Source organism: Vidua macroura, chromosome 15 (genome assembly GCF_024509145.1).
Source record: "Vidua macroura isolate BioBank_ID:100142 chromosome 15, ASM2450914v1, whole genome shotgun sequence".
NCBI lineage: Eukaryota > Metazoa > Chordata > Aves > Passeriformes > Viduidae > Vidua > Vidua macroura.
This window is the reverse complement of record NC_071585.1, coordinates 18374860-18398548: the sequence shown is the minus strand read 5'-3', so window position 1 is coordinate 18398548 and position 23689 is coordinate 18374860. Positions and strand designations below refer to the sequence as shown.

General features: G+C 52.8%; 1 protein-coding gene across 3 annotated transcripts in view; it reads left to right on the top strand.

Moving 5' to 3' along the window:
* The first annotated feature begins 2286 nt into the window (after positions 1–2286).
* NR3C1 (nuclear receptor subfamily 3 group C member 1) overlaps positions 2287–23689 on the top strand; it is a 69360-nt gene continuing 47957 nt past the window's right edge. The window contains exons 1-2 of one of the 3 annotated variants that reach the window (XM_053991021.1): positions 2287–2448; positions 4280–5468. In XM_053991021.1, coding sequence (XP_053846996.1) covers positions 4294–5468 — 1175 coding nt within the window. In that variant the 5' untranslated portion in view covers positions 2287–2448; positions 4280–4293. Of the gene's footprint in view, positions 2449–2743; positions 2991–3482; positions 3524–4279; positions 5469–23689 lie in introns of those variants that run through there. The other 2 variants (XM_053991023.1, XM_053991022.1) reach the window with 2 other exon arrangements.

Sequence of the window (23689 nt, the reverse complement as noted above, 5' to 3'; positions counted from 1 at the left end):
CCCTGTCCAGCCTGGCCTTGGGCACTGCCAGGGATCCAGGGCAGCCACAGCTGCTCTGAGCACCTGTGCCAGGGCCTCCCTCTCTCCCAGGGTTTAGTAACATTCTGTATAATAACTAAAATCGGGTTCTTTCGGATCAAAGGTGACATTAAGATAAAGAATCATTCATTAGAGAAGGAGTGTCCTCCCCATTACTGCACAAACCCAGCTGTAATTAAGCATCTGAACGGGTGTTTATAAACAGATGTTCTCATCTAAATGTTTTAGAAATAGACAGCTTTGTTATTCCAGTTTCCCCAAACTACAGAAGGAGCTACAGCTCTCCTCCAGGCTGATGTCCTCCCACATGTACCCTAATATTTGAGTTCCCCAAATTGCAGGAGTGAGAGGTGTCCCCAAATGCAGGACAGTTTCTGCAGCAGAGCATTCACAGAGCAATAATGTGAATTTCCCAGGGGTAGTCCCAGCAGCACTTTAGGATTTCATGCTTTGAGAGATGTCATTGCCTTTATTGAACAACCAGGACCTCTGCAACAGCCCTGCGCTGGTGACAGAGGTTTCACAGTCTCTGTGAACACTCTGACTTCTGCTATTCCAGTTCCCTTGCATGGGAAGAAGCATTTCCTGAGAGCTGTAAATCCATTGCATCATCCAAAATGCACCACAAGACAGTTTTGAGGGCTGCTTTAAACACATCTTTCAAAATGGGGAAGAGCTACAATTTTTAGAACCATTTTTCATAACTTGTGGGGAAAAAATGATGTTAATGTAACATTGTGTGCATGTGTTTTGCATTTTAAAAGTAAAACAACAGCTTCCAAAAGTCAATGTGGCCGAAAAAAACTTATAACTTAAAAAAAGAAGAGGACATATAATTGTGCTGTAAAATCTCATCATCTTGTCCAATCCTCTCCCAAGGCAGGGTTACCTAGAGGTGACAGAGGAACGTGTCCAGGTGGGTTTGGGATGTCTTTAGAGAGGGAAACTCCAGCCTCTCCCTGGACAGCTGTTCCAGGGCCCACCACCCTCCAGGAAAAGGAAGTTCTTCTTTGTGCTGAGGTGGAACTCGTTGTGTTTGAGTTGATTGCTCCTTGTCCTGCCACTGGCACCACTGAGCAGGGTCTGGCACCATGCTCTGCCAGCCCTTGGAGATGTTTGTATGGATTGATGGGATCCCCTCCCAGTCTTCCCAGGACCAGCCCAGCCCAGCTCCCACAGTCCCTCCTCCATGAGAAAGATGCTCCAGACCCCTCAACATCTTCGTGGCCTCCGCTGGACCCTCTCCAGTAGCTCCTTGTCTCGCCAGTAGAGCAGAGCCCAGAGCTGGACACGGGCTCCAGCCGTGCCTTGCCAGGGCTGAGCGAGAGCATCTCCCCCTGCCCAGCTCTGCCCGGCCCTGTCTGCTCTGCCATGCCCGGTCCGCTCTGCCCTGTCCGCTCTGCCCTGCCCAGCCCTGTCCACTCTGCCCTGTCCACTCTGCCCTGTCCGCTCTGCCCTGTCCACTCTGCCCTGTCCACTCTGCCCTGTCCACTCTGCCCTGTCCGCTCTGCCCTGTCCGCTCTACCCTGTCCGCTCTGCCCTGTCCGCTCTGCCCGGCCCTGTCCGCTCTGCCCTGTCCGCTCTGCCCTGTCCGCTCTGCCCGGCCCTGTCCGCTCTGCCCTGTCCACTCTGCCCGGCCCTGTCCACTCTGCTCTGCCCAGCCCTGTCCGCTCTGCCCTGTCCGCTCTGCCGTGCCCTGTCCGCTCTGCCCTGTCCGCTCTGCCCTGTCCGCTCTGCCCTGTCGGCTCTGCCCGGCCCTGTCCGCTCTGTCCGTCCCGGCCCTGTCCGCTCTGTCCGGCCCGGCTGCACTTTCCCGTCTCGGCCAACAGGTCGCACCGTTCCCCCTCGGCTGGGGCTGCCCCCGGAGCCGGGCGGCGGCGGCGGCGGGGCCGGAGCCGGGCTGGGCACGGCACGGCAGAGCCGAGGCGAGCCGGGGCGCGGAGCAGCTCCGGCCGCGGCCGCCCCTCGCCGGGCCGGCTGTCTCCACTCCCTCTCCACGTCGGGGAGGCGGAGGGAGGGAGGGAGAGAGGGAGGGGAAGGGGAGGAGGCGGCCGCCGCCGTCCTCCATTTTGTGGCGGGGGCAGAACCGCCGAGCGCGGCGCTGCCCGGCGGAGGGACGGGGCGGGGAGCGCGGGGAGGGGGGGGGGGCGAGGTCCGCGGGGGCAATTAGCGCTAATTAACGGAGGGGGCGCCGCGGCGGCGGGCGGGGACGGGTCAGGGTCTGGGGCCCGCGGGAGGAGCAGCGGCAGCGGCCGGAGCAGCATCGGCGGCGGCGGGGGGAGCGGTGCTGCCGCCGCCGCGGCCCCGAGGGGCGGCTGTAACCCCCCACCCCAGCCGGCTGCCGCCCCCGCCGCGGGGCGCCATGGCCGTGGGCGGCTGAAGGAGCCCCAGCGCCCTCCCCCGGACGAGGTAAGGCCGGCGGGGGGTCCCGCGGGGGGCTGCGCTTGCCCCCCGGGGAACTTACCGAGGGGGGGGTGCGGCGGTCCCCGCAGGAATGCCCGGGGCGGGGGGGTGAGCCGAGCCCAGCCGCCCCCGGAGGAGCCCGGGGCGGGACGGCGGCGGGGCGGCCCCGGCGGGGCGCGGGGACCCCCGGGCCGGGCCCCCGGTGTCCGCGTCCCGGGGGAGCGGGGGGCGCGGGCGGGGAGCGCGGCCGAGCCCCGCGCGGGGCTGGTTCTGCAGAAGTGGGTGTGCCAGGAGACGGCTCAACAGGTCCCGACACATTTCTCTGAAAACTGTACTTTGCAAAAGGCGATTTTATTGCAATCCGGCGGTTTTAAGTGTTTGCAGCGTTTTCCGCCCTTGGGCAGACTCTCGCAGCTGATTTTTTGACACGTTTCCTACGCTGGATGATTCGCTGCCTTGTTTTTTCTGGGGCGTTGGGGGAATTGTCAAATGAAATAACTACCGTTTCCCTCCCCTTCACGTTAAGAAGGAAGAAGGCAGCGCTGGAGGTATTCTTGTGTTTTCTGTATTTTTTCCGGTCGCTGCTGGGTGTCCACCTTAAGCGGTTCGGGGCGCCCCGCTCCCGCTCCGGGCCGGGCTGCGGCTCCCTGGACGCGGGCCTGGGGCTCCGCTCCCCCGGGCAGCGCGGCCGGGACCCCCGGGAGCCCCGCTGCCGAAAGCTGCTGGCGCTGAGCCGCTCCCGCCCGGGACGAGCTCGCCCGGGCCACCTTAAGGTTTTTTTACACGTGGGGCCTTTTTGTCGCTCGCAGCCTTAACTTTGCACACAGAAATAGCGGCGGGGCCGCGGGAGCCGCGCCGTGAGCAGGCTGTGCCCGTGTCGCCGTGCCCGGCACACGGCAGGGGACAGGCTGGCAGTGCCCCCCGGACTGCGGCAGTGCGGGCTGGGCGCTGCCGGGGGCAGGCCGGACACCGTGTCGGAAGTTTGCCGAAGGATTTACAGTGTTTCTCCAAATATTTATGCTCTCCGCTGGAAAAAAAAAAAAAAAAAATGTAGCAAATACAAACATCTGAAACTTACGAGGTTTGTTTTCAGTGTTGGGTGTGTTTGGAGAGTAGCCGTGAACGGGTAGAGTGCTGGAAGCTGATAAAAATCCTGCTTTATTTTTAACTAGGTTTTATTTATAAATTTGAGATGTATTTAAAGAATTATGCGGGGTTCACGGCGAGGTGGGCGGGTTGCATTTTAAGACTGAACCCGTGCAAAGGTGGCAAACGCCGTATTTTGTGGTGGGGAGGTCGAGTCCTGGGGAATGCCAGACCATGGAGGTGCCGCCTCTGGGAGCTCCGGACCTGCTCTGCGAGGGGAGGGCTTACTGGGAAAGGTGGCAAATGTCCTTTTCCCCTGCTCAAGGTGTAGTTAAATACCAGGGAGATTTACCTGGTAAAATTTGTGAGCTGGGTCCTTTTACCAATTCTTACAGTTTCTTAGTGCGGGGATGGGTGACAGAGCTGGAGAGTGTGAGCACAGATGTCACGTGCTGTAGCTTGATTCTGAGCTGCGTGCAGGCAGACTTACTCCTTCATCCAGGTTTAATAAAGCTTTACAATACATAGTTCCTCCTCACTAGACAGAAACCAAAACCTAAAACCCCCCGAAAACAAGTGCAGTGTGTCTGAGAGACGTGGCAGTGTCAGCCCAGAGCGTGGTGTGCTGTGCCTTCGCTCTCACAGCAGCCGAGCCAGGTTTGCCAGGCGAAGGATTTAGACTTTTTATGTTAAAGCTGTTACTAATGTGCCTTTGCTGTGCTGACTTTGACTGCTTCTCATCTTTTTATAGTTAATGGTAAAGTAATGGATTCCAAAGAACTGCTTAACCCGTTGGATCAAGACGAAACCAGGAAAAATGCACTCATCAGTACCAAAGGAGGGATCGTGATGGACTTCCATCCACCCTTCAGGGGTGGAGCTACTGTCCAAGCCCCTGTGTCTACTTCTCCTCTCCCTGCATCTTCTCAGTCAGATTCCAGTCAGCAACCTGCTTTGGCTGACTTTCCAAAAGGATTAGGAAACAATGTGCCTCAGCCAGACCTTTCCAAGGCAGTGTCGCTCTCGATGGGACTGTACATGGGTGAAACAGACACAAAAGTGATGGGAAACGACCTTGGATTTTCGCACCAGGGCCAAATCGGCATCTCTTCTGGAGAAACGGACTTCAGGCTCCTGGAGGAAAGTATTGCGAGCTTGAACAAGTCCTCGAGCCTGGCCGAGGACGCGAAGGGAACCGCGTCTTCTGAGGTGCCGCTCGAGCCGGATTTCCCAGGCATGGCCGGGCGCAGCGTCCCCGCGGAGTCGGGAGCTGCAGTGCAGAGCCAGGTGGGCTCGAATGGTGGCAACTTGAAGTTGTTCTCTGAAGACCAAAGCACCCTGGATATCCTCCAGGATTTGGAATTGCCGCCGGTGTCGCCGGGCAAGGAGCCCAACGGGAGCCCGTGGCGGCTGGACCCGTTGCTCGATGACGGTGGCTTGCTCTCCCCCATATCCGCGGACGACGCCTTTCTCCTGGAAGGAAGTCTCGGCGAAGACTGCAAGCCTCCTCTTTTATCTGACACTAAACCTAAAATTAATGACCGTGGTGACCTTTTACCCAGTTCCAAAATGCCAATGCCTCAAGTGAAAACAGAAAAGGAAGACTTCATTGAACTGTGTACTCCCGGCATCAAGCAGGAGAACATGGGCCCGCTTTACTGCCAGGCCAGCTTCTCCGGGCCAAACCTGCTGGGTACGAAGGTCTCGGCCATCTCCATCCACGGTGTCAGCACCTCTGGGGGACAGATGTACCACTATGATTTAAACACTGCGTCGCTCTCTCAGCAGCAGGATCAGAAACCAATTTTTAATATCATTCCATCTCTTCCTGCCGGGTCAGAAAATTGGAATAGGTGCCAGGGATCGGGGGACGAGGCATTGGCTCCGCTGGGAACGCTCAACCTCTCTGGCAGACCTGCTTTCTCTAATGGCTATTCAAGGTAATTAGTTTGTGTTGCTCTTTATGAAAACGCTACAAGTTTGTTTAGCACAACTCCACGCATGCTGGTTTGTTGCTTGGGCCTTTTTTCCTTTTTTTTTTTTCCTTTTCCATTTGGTATGCGTGGCTGATCAGACATCACTGGGGAGTGTTTATCCCACAGTACAGCATCAGCTTTAAGCAACTACTCAATTATTGGTATTAAAGGGAAGAAAACTGGAGAGGAGCTGGCGTGCTCTAAAAAGTAAATAAATAAAAATAAAACTTCCAAGATACAGCCTAGAGGAAAAATCGAGTATGTGGTAGCAGGATCCATACACAGGCAGTATGGAAGGAAGTATTTAAATGTATACAAAAGCTCCTTCGTTCCCAGGGGTTAGAGGATCAATCACTGTGGGCTTTTTTTTTCCTTCCTAGCATTACTTAAATGTTATGCACAAAAATAACTTGGTTGCTGGGTAAATTTCTAGAATTACATTTAAGCTGAACTCAAGTTTTCGCTGTGCTCGGTATCGCATTTACCTTACATGGACAAGAAAATTCCGAGTGGGAAATACTTGTTCAATAACTGCCTTTAAAGAGATAAGAGTATTTGCAGTCAGACTTAAATGTACCTGGAATTTAACTCTAAGCAGAACGGCAGGAGGGCTGCTGGGAGGGGGTGTGGGTAGCTGGTTCCTACCTGTGGCCAGTGCCTTGGTGGCACATTACTCCAGGTGTTTCCTGGAGTAATGCAGAGGTGCAGCTGCTGGAGGAGCAGCGTGGCTGGGACAGGTGTGCTCGGCTGTGCCACCGAGCAGTTCTGCTTCCAGGGGAACACCCAGCTCTGTGTCTCCCTCAGCTGCTCTGTGTTCAACAGCTCCTTGCACGAGCAGCCTCCCCGGAGCAGGATTTGTGGAATCTGTTGGAAAATGGCCCTGCAAGTGCCTCTACAGAAACCCGGCATTTGTAGGCTTTTAATGGAGGATCTGGTTTAACATTCTGGGTTTTATTGCTCTGCTGACAATTGGATCCCCAGGGTGTTCCCGCCAGTCCCGGGGCTCTCCCTGCACGATATTTGCTCCATTTTCCCATGGCTGGAATGAAGTGTGCTGGGATTCCTTCTTTGTTTTAGGAAGACAACTTCTAGCTTGCTTTCGTTCTCAGTTTCTTTCATAGATTTTGATTTCTGTTGTAAATGTTTTTTTTTTTTCTTGGAAGTGTTTAAAGCAATTTGTCATGTAAGAGATCCAGAAAAGAAAATCAAAATCTGTGGCTAGACTCCACCTTGATACGTGAATATTGAGCGTGTCTTACCATTTATTTCAACAGACTAGATTGTGCTAACCTTTGGCATAATTCGTCCAGTTCTGTGTTGTGTTCAGTTTGTTTCGTGGGGGTTTTTTTGGGAGTTTATTTCCTCTGTTCTCACTGTATCTTTAATGATAATCATAAACTTTGTGTCAAAGCAAGAAATGTTTCTGCACCGGGGAGGAGGCTTTCAGGGACAGTTGAAATAAGCAGATTCCCCCGAGGTAATGCCAGTGTTGCTTTTGAGGGTAATTCCGAGGAGGTGCTGCCCGGGCTGTGCTGTGCAGGGCAGTGCTGTGCAGGGCTGTGCTCTGCAGGGCTGTGCTGTGCAGGGCTGTGCTCTGCAGGGCAGTGTCAGGGTGGGTAGCAGGAGATGTGTGCCTGGCCCTGGGGAGCTCGGACACCGGCGGCGTGTCCTGTGTGTGATCCTGGAGGGATGGGAGCTCCTCTGGGCTGTGAACGTGGCAGAGCTGCTCCTGGAGCAAAGGGGCAGGCAGGGGGAGATGTTTTGGGCTGTTTGGGGCAGGGGGAGATGTTTTGGGCTGTCTGGAGCAGTTTGGAGCAGGGGGAGATGTTTTGGGCTGTCTGGAGATGTTTTGGGCTGTCTGGAGCAGTTTGGAGCAGGGGGAGATGTTTTGGGCTGTCTGGAGCAGTTTTGGGCTGTCTGGAGCAGTTTGGGGCAGGGGGAGATGTTTTGGGCTGTCTGGAGATGTTTTGGGCTGTCTGGAGCAGTTTGGAGCAGGGGGAGATGTTTTGGGCTGTCTGGAGCAGTTTTGGGCTGTCTGGAGCAGTTTGGGGCAGGGGGAGATGTTTTGGGCTGTCTGGAGCAGTTTTGGGCTGTCTGGAGCAGTTTGGGGCAGGGGGAGATGTTTTGGGCTGTCTGGAGCAGTTTGGGGCAGGGGGAGATGTTTTGGGCTGTCTGGGGCAGTTTTGGGCTGTCTGGAGCAGTTTGGGGCAGGGGGAGATGTTTTGGGTGTCTGGAGCAGTTTGGAGCAGTTTGGAGCAGGGGGAGATGTTTTGGGCTGTCTGGGGCAGTTTTGGGCTGTCTGGAGCAGTTTGGGGCAGGGGGAGATGTTTTGGGCTGTTTGGGGCAGGGCTGGCAGTGCCCAGGCCGGCGCTGGGGCCGTCCCGGAGCATCCCAGCACCAGCTGCCTCCTCCACTGCCCAGGGTTATCCACGCTGGGGCTTCAGCATTGACGTTCTTGCTTCCTGCAAGGTCATCTTACATTTTATTGCTTCCTTTTTGCTGTAAGATAATGGATTTTTTTTCTTCTTTATGGAATGTGTAAAGAATTTCGAGGTGGCTCCTAGCTGAGCTTTGCATAAAAATGCACTATTCACAACTTTGTGGAAGCTGTTCTTGCTTCCCAAGGATTTTTGTACACTTCAGCTACAAAATCCAGTTCTATAAACAGCATTGTTTGGGTTTGCTTTATTATTTTTATTCTATAACATTCAGGCAAGTCCATCTTCCTTTTACAGTGTTTGAGGTATTAATGAACCCAGGGTTTGAAGCAGGAGGTTTTTTTCTTCTTGAACCTTGCCAGAAATATTTGGTCTAAACTGGGTTAGTTTAAGGTGATGTATTGTGGATTTGTTTGTTTTTCTTGCAAAAGACTTAACAAAATTGGCATTTGTTTTAGAAACAAAGGAAGGACTCTCTTGCCAGGTTCCCGTGGTCTGGGTTTTTTTTAGTTACTTAATTTGAGAGGTGGAGGCTGGGATTTTGAGAAGCTTCAGTTTCCAGGAGGAAATACTTTTTGGTATTTGCAGAATTATTTGTCTACTAATAACATATTAATTGTAGACTGAACATAGGGGAAGAAAAGCTGCAGTTCAGCCCTGGTGTTCAGGTTGTGTTTAATCTGCCTGTTTAATGGGAAACCTGGAATGTCCCTTTCTGTCCGCTCAGGCTGGAATTGATGTCATGCCATTTCTGAGTGGTTTTGCTCCTCCAGGTAGCCCAGCAGGCTGGCTTTAATGAGACAAGTGATAATCAGGCCCAAGAAAACCAATCAATTTGCAGTGAACTGCAGGAGGGATCCGGAAGTTAACAAGCAGAATGCAAACTTCAGGGATTTGATTAATGGGAATGAACTGGCAATAATCAATAAGCTGCTGTCTGTGGAAGAGCCAGCTGGTGCTTGTGCTGAGCTGCAGCTCCTCAGACTCCAGGTCTGAGCGGTGGGGAGGCTCAGGACAGCTTTGTCTGGGATCGCTCAGGTCTCCCCCCGGAGCGAGTGCGGTCCGTGAAGAAGGTGGACAGAATGAACGGGAGGAAAAAGTGGGCTAACAGACATTTTACCTTAGCTTGTCCTCAGTGGCAGTGAGACAGCAGCTGGGAGAGGAGCAGATCGCCCTGCAGTGCTTTCCTGAAGGGCTGGAGGGTTGCTGGCGTCCGTCTCCGATGGGATGTTGCTGTGATTTATTGCACAAACCCAGGGAAAACCGTTCCGTTTCAAGGAAATGCTTTTAGCAACGCACACTCGTGGGGCCTTTGTGTGGTATATACATTAAATCCTTCGCTCAGCTCCTATTGCTCTGACTTCCTGGAGATGTGGCTTCTTGTGGGGGGAGCGAAGGATGCCGAGAAGCAGCCCAGCAATGCAGGGTTTGCTCCCACAGCCAGAATTCACAGAAACTGGGCCCCACTGGCAGTGTTATGGCTTCTCTTATTACAGTTGAAATCATTCCTAGTACTTAAGCTTGTGGGGGATAAGGATCATTAAGGAAGTTTAAGAAAGGGCAAGAGCTGAGAGAAGCCATTAAAGAGGAGGAGAGTCTGGAAGGAGGAAGCGTTTTGCTGGTCGGTCCCAGTCCAAAGCCTTGCTTCCAGAAGTTACCCTTCTGCCCTTCTACCCTTGACTCTTCAGCTGGGATTCTTCTTGGGCTCAGGTGCTGTGAGAAGGAAGGGGAAGAAAGGGATCGCTTGCCAGCAGTGGTAAAGGTCAGTTGTCCGTTTGTCTTGCCGCTTTGTTTCCCTCGGCTGCTGGCCAAGGCCGGTGGCTTGGCAGGGCTGGACGCAGTGCTTGCAGTGCTGCCTGACTCAGCAGAGTATAATGGATGGGACATCCGCTGTCGGGGCTTTTTGAATCATTCTCTTTTGATACAAAACCCAGGCGTGGTATTCGGAGTGCTCGGGGTTCCAGTCGTCCGGGTTGTGATTTGTCAGCCTAGTGTAATACTGTTCTGGGGGGGTTGGCTCTGGAGGTGCACGGCAAAAATCCCGTTCTTCTGGCAGAAAGGGGTGAATCAGGAGTGTCCTGCAGAACGTGCTCTGAGGTGCTGTGAAAGGTAACTGGATAAATGAGAGGTCATGTAAGATGTAATCCACTTTTCCCAGTTTTGGCTGATCCTTCCATCGTGTTCATAGCCAAGGAGGTTGCTGTAAGTTCAGTCCAAGTGGTTACCTTCTGCAAATTTATTTCTCCTGACAATGATCTCTATTTTAAACTTGATTCTGGCTTATAAAACAACCTTATTTTTGTTGTCCATACAATTTTTTTTTAAACTTATCTCCATGGTTAAACCCCTTGTACTCTCCTGCTGCCAGTGAAGGCAAAGCTGTGGTTGAATTGAGTCCTACTCACGAATCTTCCCAGAAATGTGAAATACAGGTGTTATCCAACTCCTACATTGTATATTTACCATGCTAAAGATTACTTTTACAGAGGGAGCAATTTATCTGTGGGGGAAGCAAATTTCCCTTCTTCCTTTGATTATTGCTGCTCATTCTGGAAATGAACAGTATATGTTCTGTATATGTAACTGCATATATGTAACTGTCTGTATATGTAACTGCAAACTGGAATTATTTCTGCACTTTAAAAGGTTCCCAAGTCCTCTTTGGACTAGCATTCATTTTTGGGGTAGTTGGAGCCAGCCCGAGGTGCTGCTGCAGTGTCATGTATGCATTCTGCAGAGTCCCCATGGCATCAGTCTGGAGGAAAACAACCTCCCAATAAAATCCTCTTTTCAATCCAAGTTACGGGCAATGGGAAAAGCTTTGTAGAGCTGTAGCTACAATTACCTTGAGTTTGTGCTGTTAAAATAATTGTGAGTGTCACCTCTGGTGTAGAGAAATGAACTTGGAAATGCCTTTGTAAAGTGATCAGCTTGGAACTCAGGAGCACAGAACAAGTGTGTGTGCAGCAGGGTGGTTTCTGGGCAGAACACTTGGATGTGCTGAGTGCTGTGCACCAGACCCTGGGACTTTGGGTTAAGCTCTCTTTGGTTTCCCAGCCTTTGTCTCCCAGAGTCTCAAGTATACAGAGATTTTAATCTTATTTACTGAAGAATTAATGTGTGGCACTGTTGCATGTACAGATGATTGTTCTGGTCCCAGGGATTTTCCGGCTGATTCACTGGAGTGTGAGATCCATTGATAACCATTTGTAACAGGCCCTGCAGTGGGAGATCCGCTGATGCCCTTCTGTAACACAGCCTTTGCCTAAATGGCCGAGGCCCTAGCAGAGCAGGAGTTAATCCTGTTCTCAGTGCTGGCTTCTGGAAATACTGGTCAGATGCTGTCAGTGGATGGCCTCGTCCCCCTGGGACAGGAGTGAACCAGTACAGCTGGAATAGATGACACACGCAAAAAAAAGAATAATTTCATCTCATTGTCTTGGCTCTGACTCCAGAGCAGCTCTTTTGGGCTATCTGTGGGAAAAAAACCCCAAAACACACAATCCATGGTTTCTTTGCCCCTGTGTGAGGGTGTGACCAGCTGGGGCTGTGGCATTGCTGGTCACCTGCAGAGGGATGTCAGCAGAGGGTCACCTGCACGGAGGGAGCTCCATCCATGGGTTGGAGCACTTGGTACCTGGAGGTACTCAGACTGGAGGGCTCTGGCCGTGCAGCTCTTGCTGCCTGAGGGCAGGAGAAGCAGCAGGTGTGGGTTGTCCAGTGTATAACCAGTCCAGCACCCGGGTCCTTACCGGGCTGTGAGTAACTCTGTCCCCAGAAGTGCAGGGTTGGGCTGGGAGGACAGTCCAGCACAATTACTGTCTCTCCTGGGGGTTTTCCTCCTTACCTACCTTCACTCCAAAGAAGATGTTGTGCCTGTGCCTCCCACATCCTGGCCTGACTCGGCTCCCACAGACCTCTGCCGTGATGTTTCCTGCTGGGATTCCATCCCTGCGTGGAGCAGTGTCTCCCTGGGCTCAAGCCGTGCCTGTAGTGCTTGAAATAGAACTACAGAGCACTCAACAGAGGATTTCCCTCCCTCTCCCGTGGGCTGGCCCGCTGGCTGTGTCACCTCCGTGTCCCAGAGGTGTCTGGCAGGAGCAGGAGGAGCAGCTGCAGCTCCTCTGGCTCAGGGAGCCTAAGCCTGGAGCTGCTTTGGAATGCAGGGGATGGAGATGAGGTCAGGTTTTCTCACCGCTCGTGTGTGAAAGGCAAGTTTGGACTCCAGGACATGGTGTTACTTACCCAGGATATCATGTAGAGTTCTATAATCCTGGTGCCTTAAATCAATAATCACCACAATTGTCTGGATTTCTGGAGGAAATTGTGCTCTTCAGAAGTCATCTTGACGTCGTGTGCGGAGAGTGTTTCTGTACCAGCCCCCTGCCTTTTCATTCCAGCCAGTGCCAGTGGGTCACCATTAAACCTCCAGCTCCCAGCCCATGCTAAATCTTCCTAGAAAATGACAATCCTGATGTATTTTGGAAATTAATATCCCGCAGACTGCCAGTACTTTGCTGTGGGGATGCAATATCATACACAACTTCCCCTTTTTGACCAAATACCTTGGGTTTTGTGACGTTGGAAATGCAAAAGTACTGTTGGGGAAGGGATTCTAAAATAATGATCATGTCTTTCTTGAATTCAGTTCACTGCTACTGTAATTTAGTAAAGAAAACTAGTTTCATATTGGATTTTACAGTAATACATTCTTCAAACTATTTGTAATATGTTTGTACAGTTACTGTGTGTCAGAAAGCAGCTGGAGATCATCAAATTTCTGCACCACGGTCACACAAGATTTAATATGCAACTTGTGAGCAGCAGGGCGCCATTTACTCTTGTGTTGCTTTATTCAGATACTTCTTATTTCTCGTTGCTTTTATTTGTGTAGCTGAGTTTAAAGCTAGCGAGTATTGCTCAGGATGGGACTTCTTATAAGGAAATGAGGGCACAAATGAGTAGTTTGCCTCAAAATACTACTTGAGAAACTCAGAAATGTGCTGTAGAGTCAAGGAGGAGCAAATCATGAAGTATCATTGAAGTCTGTCATCTATTCTAGAAGCAAATAATGGAAGTGATTTCATAGCTTCCTGGCTTGGTTTGCTTTTTTCCAAGAAACCTGGAAAAGGTCCTGTCATTGTCCCTACCCAGAAAATCCCTTGTGGTGCACTTCTGGGTGCAGCAGGGACTTCAGTCTTGTCTTGTTAGAAGCTTTGCAGGCAGGGGTGATCTGGGGGGTTTTCGGTGTGTGCTCCTGTCCCTGAATGTTTGAATCCCTGTTCCTGCTGGCAGTTCTCATGGAAGGTGGGTGACCTCTTTGCTCACAAGTGGGCAGCAGCTTGGCTGCGTCTCACTGGTGAGAGGGATGTGAAAACAGCACATCTGGGGTTACAAATTCGGTGACATTTTTACAAAGTGAGGTTCTGGCCTCGGATGAGACTCCTCCAGGCATTGCACAGCTGTGTGAGCTGGGTATGACAGGGGAGGGCTTCCGTGGATCTCTTCCTTCCCAGCTGACAGTGGGAAGGCCACGGCTTCGTGTGGCGTGTGTGCACCTGGCCTTGCTTTGGGCTTCAGCCTGCGAGGTGTCCCCTCGCCTTCCCTGCCCTCCCAGGCTGCTTCGAGAGCTCTCTGCGGGCTTTGGGGTTCTCGGGGATTTTTACTGCCAAGCTCCAGCAGGGCCGCCCTGCCCTGAGCCAGGAGTCTGGAATGGGTGACAGAAACGAGCAGCTGACGCGGGTTATTTTTGCTCTCAGGGCTGGGAGAGCCTGCTCAAGGTGTGCTGCTGTGTAGGGATGCAGCACCTGGGAGGGCTCGGCGTGGCCGGGGAGCTGTGCCAGGACCCTGCTGCCGGAGCGCGTCCCACACCGCCGGGCCACCGCGCTGGGCTGGGCTGGGCAGGGGCTGGGGGGTTTTGGGGGGCTGGGCTGGGCTGGGGGACCTGGGCTGGGCTGGGCAGGGGGACCTGGGGACCCTCTGGGGTGCTGGGGTGGGCAGGGAGACCTGGGCAGCTTTTGGGGGGCTGTGGTGGGTGGGCAGGGGAACCTGGGGACCCTCTGGGCACTGGGGTGGGCAGGGAGACCTGGGCAGCTTTTGGGGGGTTGTGGTGGGTGGGCAGGGGGAGCTGGGGAGCTTTTGGGGGGCTGGGGGAGCTGGGGGGCTGGGGTGGGCAGGGGGACCTGGGGACCCTCTGGGGCACTGGGCTGGGCAGGGAGACCTGGGCAGCTTTTGGGGGGCTGTGGTGGGTGGGCAGGGGGAGCTGGGGAGCTTCTGGGGGACTTGGGGTGGGCAGGGTGACCTGGGAAGCTTTTGGGGGGCTGGGGGAGTTGGGGAGCTTTTGGGGGACTGGGGTGGGTGGGCAGGGGGAGCTGCAGGAGCCTCTGGGGGACCCGGGGTGGGCAGGGGGAGCTGGGAAGCTTTTGGGGGGCTGGGGTGGGCAGGGGGACCAGGGCAGTTTTTGGGGGGCTGGGGTGGGTGGGCAGGGGGACCTGGGGAGCCTCTCGGGGTCTGGGGTGGGCAGGGGGAGCTGGGAAGCTTTTGGGGGACTGGGGTGGGCAGGGGGACCGGGAGAGCTTATGGGGGAGTTGGGGAGCTTTTGGGGGGCTGGGGTGGGCAGGTGGGGCTGCAGGAGCCTCTGGGGGACCGGGGGAGCCTCTCAGGGTTTGGGTGGGCAGGGGGAGCCGGGCTGGGCTCGGGGGCTGTGCTGAGCTTGTCGCTGGTCCCAGCTGCGGTGTGGCTGTGCAGGAGGGGCCCTGTTCCGATGGATGCCCTGCCAGGAAAGGGCTGGGGGATCTCCCCCATCGCTTAAAAATGGGGGGGGGGAGGTGTGAGTACCTCTGTCATGTATTAAACTCGACATTTTAGTTGTGGTTTCGGTAGCCTTTCAGCTGGTCAGATGCTGTGAATTCACAGTGATGTATTTTAAACTAACACACCCATCCACAGGCACGCTGTCCATTGCTGTGTACCCATAGATTTTTTTTCCTCTTGCTTTGTTTTTTCCCCTCCCCTAAGAGTTTCTGTTACCTTTCTGAAGCAATAACTTCCTAAAGCCATCAGCAAGGTTTTGAATTAATCCATGCTGAAAACGTGCACGTTCTGCGTGCACATGTGTGGATTTGTTGTGCAAGAATGCAGTTCAGGCTTGTTAACTTCAAAAACAAAAACCAAAACTAAATAAAGAAAAGAACTGGCAGACTTGATAGTTTCATGTGGATTTCAGTTCGCATGTCGATATTTCAGTTTCCTACTACCCGGCTGTTGTTTTCTCTCTTGTGCTTTTTTTCTGTGGGTTACTTTTGCTGCCAGGGCCTTTGATGGTTTATTTTGCCTGTTGAATTTCTCTTAATCTTGTGTTCCATATGAATTGCTCCCAAATCAATTGTGCTGTCCCCATATGAGGGTGATGTAGGTATAATTAGACTTTTTTTTTTTATAAAGGACTCTGCATCTTGGTTCTCTTAAAACATGGACTAGATTAGAACATAAGCCAATATGAAGAAAAACAGTTGTATCTGAAAACAGAGTTTTAAAACAGCTTTAACAATTAGAAATCTTAAACTTCGTTTGCAGAATAGTTTTTGGGTGCTGAAGATGTACGGAATTGAATTTCACTCCATAATTTCAGTAAGATAATACATGTTTATCACCTGGTTATTGAAACAGTAGCATGCTGGGGGATGTACTGCCTGTTGGTAAGGATTGGCAGTGACCCCAGTGATGGCACTGGAGTGGCCTTTGGGGTTCCCCAGACCTGGCTTTTATTAAAAAGTCATTTCCAAACAGAGTCATTTTGGTTGGAAAAGCCCTCCTGGACCATTGAGTCCAAGCTGTGCCCAATCCCCCCTTGTCACCAGCCCAGAGCACTGAGTGCCACGTCCGGGTTGTTTTCAGTACCTTACTGGGATTTCCAGACATGAATTAAAAATAGCTTGTAGGGAATGCTCTTACATCTTTGCCTTTTGATTAAAAAATGATGTAGTCCCATTTGGGGGAAAAGGAAGACTTGTAATGCTTTTGGGGTTATTTGCTTTGACCAAACAATCCTGATAAGGTGCAGGTTTAAAGAAAAGTGAAGGTTAAATTTACGCTCTTGTTTGAAGCAGCACAAAGTGTAGCCGTGGTCCTGGATCACAGATAGGCTCTCCCAGCTGGACCAGCACCACTGCTTTAATCCATATTTCAGCAAAGACTTCTCTGACCTACTTTGTCCTAGCCCAGCCCAGGCTTTTGAGAGGTCCCTTGGCCACCCTGACTGTGGGAGAAGTTCTCTGGTGTAGGGTCCGAGTCCTGCTCTGGTGTGAGTTCCCTCGGTTTCATTTTCATGTCGCTTTACGAATTCTGCCCTTCCTGGACACGTGTTTCTGCTAAGCCCCGTGCATCTGCCATCTTCTGAACTGAAAAGGAGGCTTCTCTGACACCTTCTTTTTCAACAAAACCCATCTAACAAGTTCTGTGCTGTCTTGGTTTCCGTAGCTGGAGAAGACAAGTCTGTTCTCATGCAGTGCCAGGTGATTTGCAAGTTCTGTGCATGATTTGATAAAAAAATCTAGTGCTGAAACTCCCTCGTCTAAAATGTAAGTGTTGTAAGAACTTGAGTGCTTGGAATTCTGTATTATGCGTAGCAGAGCATTCCTTTTTCAGCTCTTACTGAAGGGAGCAGTTAATATTAGGATGCCTGCACGACAACATCCTGAGTCATCGAGATACTTGACAGCTACTTTCCAACCAGAGCAACTGGTTTGACAAATGAGCTTGGACTTACTTTATCACTTTAAAGATAAATCTTTAAAGACTCTTTTAACACGTTAAAGGTTGGGCCATGTGATATTTTATTAAATAACAATCTGGAGGTTTCTAAGTCCACTTATTTTAGTGCCTGAGCCTGTTCTGTGTTGCAGATCAAAGCCCGGCCGAGTCGCACGGCATACCAGTGGGGAGGAGGAAGTGACTGGGTTTCTATTCCTGGCTGACCCCAGCCTCGGAACCGAGGAAGAGCTTTAAAGGAAATGCAGCATTCAGCTCTCTGAGTCTTTCCAAGTATTCATAAGTGCTACCAGCACTGGCTTCCTGCATGCAGCGTTTCAAGGCGTGGACATCTTAAAGCTGTCCTAATTTCAAAATGAAACAGGGGGTAGCAAGGGGAGCCCTAAAATTCATGGAAATAGCAAAACTTGCAGTCCCAGATTTTATCAAAAACATCCAGACCCTCCTATTTTTACCTGGCAGGCAGCTCTGCAGGCCCAGGCAGGGTGGAAGGAGGTGGGTGGGAAGGGATGGCCCGAGCCCAGTGGGGCTGCTGGCACACGGTCTGGGACCCTTCAGCCTGGGCAGGGAGAGTTCCATGGGGTCAGTGCAGTGCCAGCGATCCCCTGGGCTGGGGTGGCTTTGCCCAGCAGAGCTGGAGGAGCTGCCAGCCCTCAAAGGTGTCTGCAGTGAGCCAGCACCGTGATGGGAATCCTGGAGCACCTCGAGCACTGCGGGTTGGGAGCCCAGCTCTGGCCCTTGGCAGAGGGGGAGGCTGTAAACCTGTAAGGTCACTGAGCACGTGGAGGCTCTTGCGAAAGAGCTGTCCTTGCTCCTGGGAGGAAAACATCCCCTCATCCAGTGTCCTGGCCTTCTCGGAGGCTGTCCATGAGCTGGAAGTCCAGTCGACCCGAATAGATTGGAATTGCTTTTTCTCCTTCCTTCAAGACTTGGACACGATTCCTTGCCAGAGGCCATTTCAAAAGAAGGAGCCCAACAACTCCCCCAGGCTGTCATGGAACTGGAAGAGCAGTTTTTTACGGGCTGGAGAGCTGGGCAGTGGGGCAGGATTTGGGGGTGCCTGGTGAGGCTGAGGAGTGGCCGCTGGTTCCCTGCGGGTCACTGAGATGTCTGGCTTAGCTGATCCTGAGCTATTTTGGGTGCTGAGTGCCAGCAGGGAAAGCTCTGCGAGCCCAGAGGCGAGCAGGGAGGGAGCTGCAGCTGGAGATGTAGGGCTGTGGGCCTGGGGAGCGTTACCCATGTGCTGCTTGTGCAGGATGGAGCTGGGAGCTGCCAGCTGGGACTCGGGAAGGATTTCTGGCTTGTCACTGATCCTCTCGGGACACCCTTAGCTCAGAGTGCAGGTGGGTGAGGTGTTTGTCACCAGGGAGGATGGAGGAGCAGCTGTGGCTGTGCTCCCATCCCAGCACTGCCCCTTCCCTGCTGCCTGCTCCTGGAAGGGCTCCAGGAGCTCCTGACTGGTACCAGAGCACTGCTCTGGATGGCTTTGGCTCCAGTGCTTAAGAAATTGTCCCCAGACCCCACCAGATAAGCAGCCAAAATGGAGGGGGACAGTGGCAAAGCCAGGGTGGTTGCAGTGATGTCCTCCTGCACAACACTTCTGTCCTTTCCTCGTTCCTGATGCTGGGATATTCACATGTTTGTGTATTCCCCCCACCCCATGTGTTAAATTCCATATTTCATTTTGTCTTGAAAATTTCAAATAAATCAAGGTGATTATAGGAAACAGGCTCTGCCAGATGCTGCCTGGGAAAATTCCTAAGGGCTTGAAAGCCATCCTTCACTTCTTCCATGCTGTACTCATCGTTCCAGAGACATCCAGGAAATTAAAATCTTCTATTATAAAGATGGGTTACTCTGTCATGCATATTACCACCAGGAGTTTCCCTGGCTGTCCCTGTCGTCCCCACACGCTTTGGATTGCTGTACCAGCACTGAGGAATGTTCTTTTCACTCCTGTGCTGCTGCCACGGATGTGTCACCAAAAGCAGCCAGACTCCAGTTTGGCAAAAATCAATTTTTTTCGCTAGTTTAATTTCAGGGAGATGGTAGTGAATAGAATGAATATCAATTTAATAGAATTAATACAAATTTGTGACTGAAATGTAATATTTTGAAGTATTTTCTACAAACAGAGCAAGAAAGAACTTTAATTGTTCAAGAAAAATGAGAACTTTGCCATGGTCTAGCCATTCCAGTAGTTTATTTTTCTTTATAGAAATACAGATAGAACTCGGAGCTCTGCTCTCTCTAATCATTCTTTCCCAGGGAAGGTGATGATGTTTGTTGTTGCTGTGTTTACAATGTGCTGTGGGGTTCTGAAGGTGCATTAAATCCGGGGGTTTCCAAGGTGGGGAAGGGGCTGCAGGGAGGAGCTGCCTCTGTTGGGGCGTGCTTGGATCAGGCTGGGGCTGGGGGATCCCGGGGCTGATGCGAGGGCACAGATCCCTGCTCAGCCACTCCGTGTGTGCAGTACATTGTGTTACTGCTGTACATTTCCCAGGGTGATGATGAATCTCCACGCTTTTCCCAGAATTGTAGTTTTAGTGAACAAAGCTGTTCTCCATGCCGGAGCGGGGAATGGTGTTGGGAATCCTTCGCGTATTTCTGCCCTGAGGGGGTTCCTAATTCTTTCCAGTAGAAAGTCGTGGTGCAGATACTGCACAGCATTAATTGCTTGGACTTGGCCTCGCACAACATGTGAAAATTAACAGTAATACAAACAAGCTGGTGATGAGACGCTGCCCTGGGAGATGTTGTGTTAAAATGACAATCATTGGCTTCTCCAGCCCCTCTTTTGAAGACCTTTTTGTGCCCATGAGTGAGACCAGGCTGGGAGCAGATAATGGCTCTGTCCTCCATGGCAGCTGCTCTGCTCCAGGGCACGTTGCTTTGCTCTTATTTCTGGAGCTCAGTCGGGCTTTCAGATCACTTCCAAAGCAGTATTTTTTTGGTTTAAGTCAGTCTTTGGGCAGTGGTGTCCTTGCTGTAGGATGCCACAGTTTGTGCACAGAAGTGGAGGAGCAGAGCTGTGTCACTGCACACTGGAGCAGTTCCTCCAGGAAGAGCTGTTCCACTGTTCTCACTGCCCTGGACTACCCGGGGTGCTCCTGTCTCTTGGCCTGAGCACTTGAATTCCTTTGGACTGTTCTAAGCAAACCTGAGGCTTGTTGCTGTTATTTTCTGTTCACGGAAGATCTGCAGAACGTTGTTACTTTCCTCTTTCTGCAGGTGGCTGAGCTGCCACCTGCCTTTATTAATGCCTTTACAGCATCACGCTCGTCAAGCTGCTGCTCTCTGGGGAGGGGCTGTGTCTCTTACCATCCTCCATCTCAAAGAGTGGAGGCAAATATTCGAATATAATTTTGTAGCACTCCAGCACGGACACATTCACCTTTTATTTTGGATCCCTGAGCTGGTGAAGTCTCTACTTTCTGTTTTTTTATTATTGCTGGCACAGTGAAGACAGGATAATGGAATGGCTTGGGTTAGGAGGGACTTTAAAGCCCATCCAGTGCCACCCCTGCCATGGGCAGGGACACCTTCCACTGTCCCAGGATGCTCCAAGTCCTGTCCAGCCTGGCCTTGGGCACTGCCAGGGGCAGCCACGGCTTCTCTGGGCATCCTGTGCCAGGGACTCACCCAAAATCCCATCTAACCCTTCTCTGTGTCAGTTTAAAGCCTTTCCCCAGGCCCATGTGAAAAAGGAAAGTGCCTTTTGTCTCCTTCTAAGTAACCTTTTGCCAGTCCAAATTCAGTTTTCAGGCCAGTCAGTCTGGATTTTGCAATTGCCTTTGATAAATAAGCAGTGTCTGGGTTTGCATTTGACAGGACAGGCGTGTCAGAATTCACTTGGTGAATCCTTTTGCCCAGTGAAAACTGCTTCTTCACCCTAGTGATGCCTTTTTCTGTTAAATCACCAGCTGTGATTATCTCTCTTACCATATGCAGGTACATTTTAAATTTTCTGTTATGAAACTTGTATTTGCTCAGATTAGAAGGCAAATATAGAAGGTCTGTATTTGATGTTTAATATTTTTAGAGAAGTAGCGTGCTGGTTTTGTCTCGGGGTAGACATGCAAATGTAAGACAAACACTTTGAGTTACAGGTTGGAAGGCTGTTGGTCAGTCCCAGCCTGTGGGACAAGATTAGAGTGTCTGGCTGTGAGAGATGGTCAAGGGCCGAGTCTTTTTCTTAACAAGCCACGGGTTTTGTAACTGTCCACATAAAGGCAGGGAGAACTCAGCCACCATCCCCTGCCAGCTCCTTATCAGCTCTGCTGCAGCCTGTGCTGCTGGAATCACAGAGCAGGATTAGCTGGGGCTGACGTGCAGCTGCAGATCCAGCCCAGCAGCACCTGGCATCAGGCACCCCGTTTGGGATCAGAGGCCCTCTCCCCGTTTGGGCTCAGGGACCCTCTCCCTGTCTGGGATCAGGGACCCTCTCCCCATTTGGGATCAGGGACTCTCTCCCTGTCTGGGCTCAGGGACCCTCTCCCTGTCTGGGATCAGGGACCCTCTCCCCATTTGGGATCAGGGACCCTCTCCCTGTCTGGGATCAGGGACCCTCTCCCCATTTGGGATCAGGGACCCTCTCCCTGTCTGGGATCAGGGGCCCTCTCCCCATTTGGGATCAGGGACCCTCTCCCTGTCTGGGATCAGGGGCCCTCTCCCCGTTTGGGATCAGGGACCCTCTCCCTGTCTGGGATCAGGGACCCTCTCCCCATTTGGGATCAGGGACTCTCTCCCTGTCTGGGCTCAGGGACCCTCTCCCCATTTGGGCTCAGGGACCCTCTCCCCATTTGGGCTCAGAGACCCTCTCCCCATTTGGGATCAGGGGCCCTCTCCCCATTTGGGATCAGGGATCCTCTCCCTGTCTGGGCTCAGGGACCCTCTCCCCATTTGGGCTCAGAGACCCTCTCCCCATTTGGGCTCAGGGACCCTCTCCCTGTCTCCGCACGCCCACGGAGCCCCCCAGGCTGGCCAGCAGCAGGAGCCCTGTGCTGGCCCTGGCTCCTGGAGCCCGGGCTGGCTGTGTGCAGTGAGCTGAGTTCAGCTCAGCCTGCCAGAGGGGTGCTGGTGGCAGAGGAGGGTGCTGGTGGCAGAGCCAGGAGGGTGCTGGTGGCAGAGGAGGGTGCTGGTGGCAGAGCCAGGAGGGTGCTGGTGGCAGAGGAGGGTGCTGGTGGCAGAGCCAGGAGGGTGCTGGTGGCAGAGGAGGGTGCTGGAGGCAGAGCCAGGAGGGTGCTGGTGGCAGAGGAGGGTGCTGGTGGCAGAGGAGGGTGCTGGAGGCAGAGGAGGGTGCTGGAGGCAGAGCCAGGAGGGTGCTGGAGGCAGAGGAGGGTGCTGGTGGCAGAGGAGGGTGCTGGTGGCAGAGGAGGGTGCTGGAGGCAGAGCCAGGAGGGTGCTGGAGGCAGAGGAGGGTGCTGGTGGCAGAGGAGGGTGCTGGAGGCAGAGCCAGGAGGGTGCTGGAGGCAGAGGAGGGTGCTGGTGGCAGAGCCAGGAGGGTGCTGGAGGCAGAGCCAGGAGGGTGCTGGAGGCAGAGGAGGGTGCTGGAGGCAGAGGAGGGTGCTGGTGGCAGAGGAGGGTGCTGGAGGCAGAGCCAGGAGGGTGCTGGTGGCAGAGGAGGGTGCTGGTGGCAGAGGAGGGTGCTGGAGGCAGAGGAGGGTGCTGGTGGCAGAGGAGGGTGCTGGAGGCAGAGCCAGGAGGGTGCTGGTGGCAGAGGAGGGTGCTGGAGGCAGAGGAGGGTGCTGGAGGCAGAGCCAGGAGGGTGCTGGTGGCAGAGGGGGGTGCTGGAGGCAGAGGAGGGTGCTGGAGGCAGAGGAGGGTGCTGGAGGCAGAGCCAGGAGGGTGCTGGAGGCAGAGGAGGGTGCTGGAGGCAGAGGAGGGTGCTGGTGGCAGAGGGAGGAGGGTGCTGGAGGCAGAGGAGGGTGCTGGAGGCAGAGGAGGGTGCTGGTGGCAGAGGGAGGAGGGTGCTGGAGGCAGAGGAGGGTGCTGGTGGCACAGCCCCTGCTGTCCCTGCTGCTCCCAGAGCTGCTCCCAGGCTGGCTTTGGCAGCAGCTGCTCCCGCAGTGCTCGGGGTCAGCAAGGGGCTCAGCCCAAAGCTTCCTGCTTTCTGTGGCTACAAGGGAGGAGAAACTGCTTGGAGAAGCCACTGCTCCCTGCTCGTGAGGGTCAGAGGCACTTCCCAAAGCCATGCCAAGGCTCCAGCTCCCCTGGCACAGGGCTGCTGAGGCTGGGACCGGGACACCAGGACCGTGGCTCCCAAATGACCTGAGCAGTGAGGGTGCTGTGACAGTGTTCTCTGTACACTGTAGGACTTGGCTTGTGGAATATTTGCCAGACCCCATCAGCAGGGCTTTTCACTTGAATCTCAAGATTAAGATTGGTCTTAAATAACAGAGAGAGCTCTTGGAAGGAAGCAAACATCTGTGTTGTGTGTCTGCTGCAGGTTTGCATGTGCTCTGTACTTGTGCTTGCTCAAGGAGCACGGAATCCTGAGAGCTGGAGTTTTACATGGGGGGCATGTACATAGCAGCATTATTTCTCTATAATAATACAATTCCTGCTTGTTTCTAAATGCTCTTGCTGGTTTGATACGTAAGAGTTTTAATTTGACACTGGATTCTTTAATCACTGTATATATTCAGAAGTGAGTGTAGTAGCCATCATCAGTGAATATTTTTATTGTTGTCTGCTTTGTTCTTCCTTCCTCTCTGACCAGAAAACTTGGTTCTTTTTTGGATTTGGGGATGCACTCTGGAGTTATCAGTGGTTAGACAACAAGTAAACACGTACTGTACATGGGCTGCTGGCCAGCTGGCCCTGGCAGCCGGCAGCTCGGGACTTGCTTTCAGCCCCAGAAGAATGCCTGTTTGCTTGGTCATTTCCTTTCCTTTCAAGTACAAAAAATAAAACTTTTTTCCTCCAATTAAATTGCTTTCCTGGCCTAAATATTGAAATTAAGGAGAGAGCTCCTCA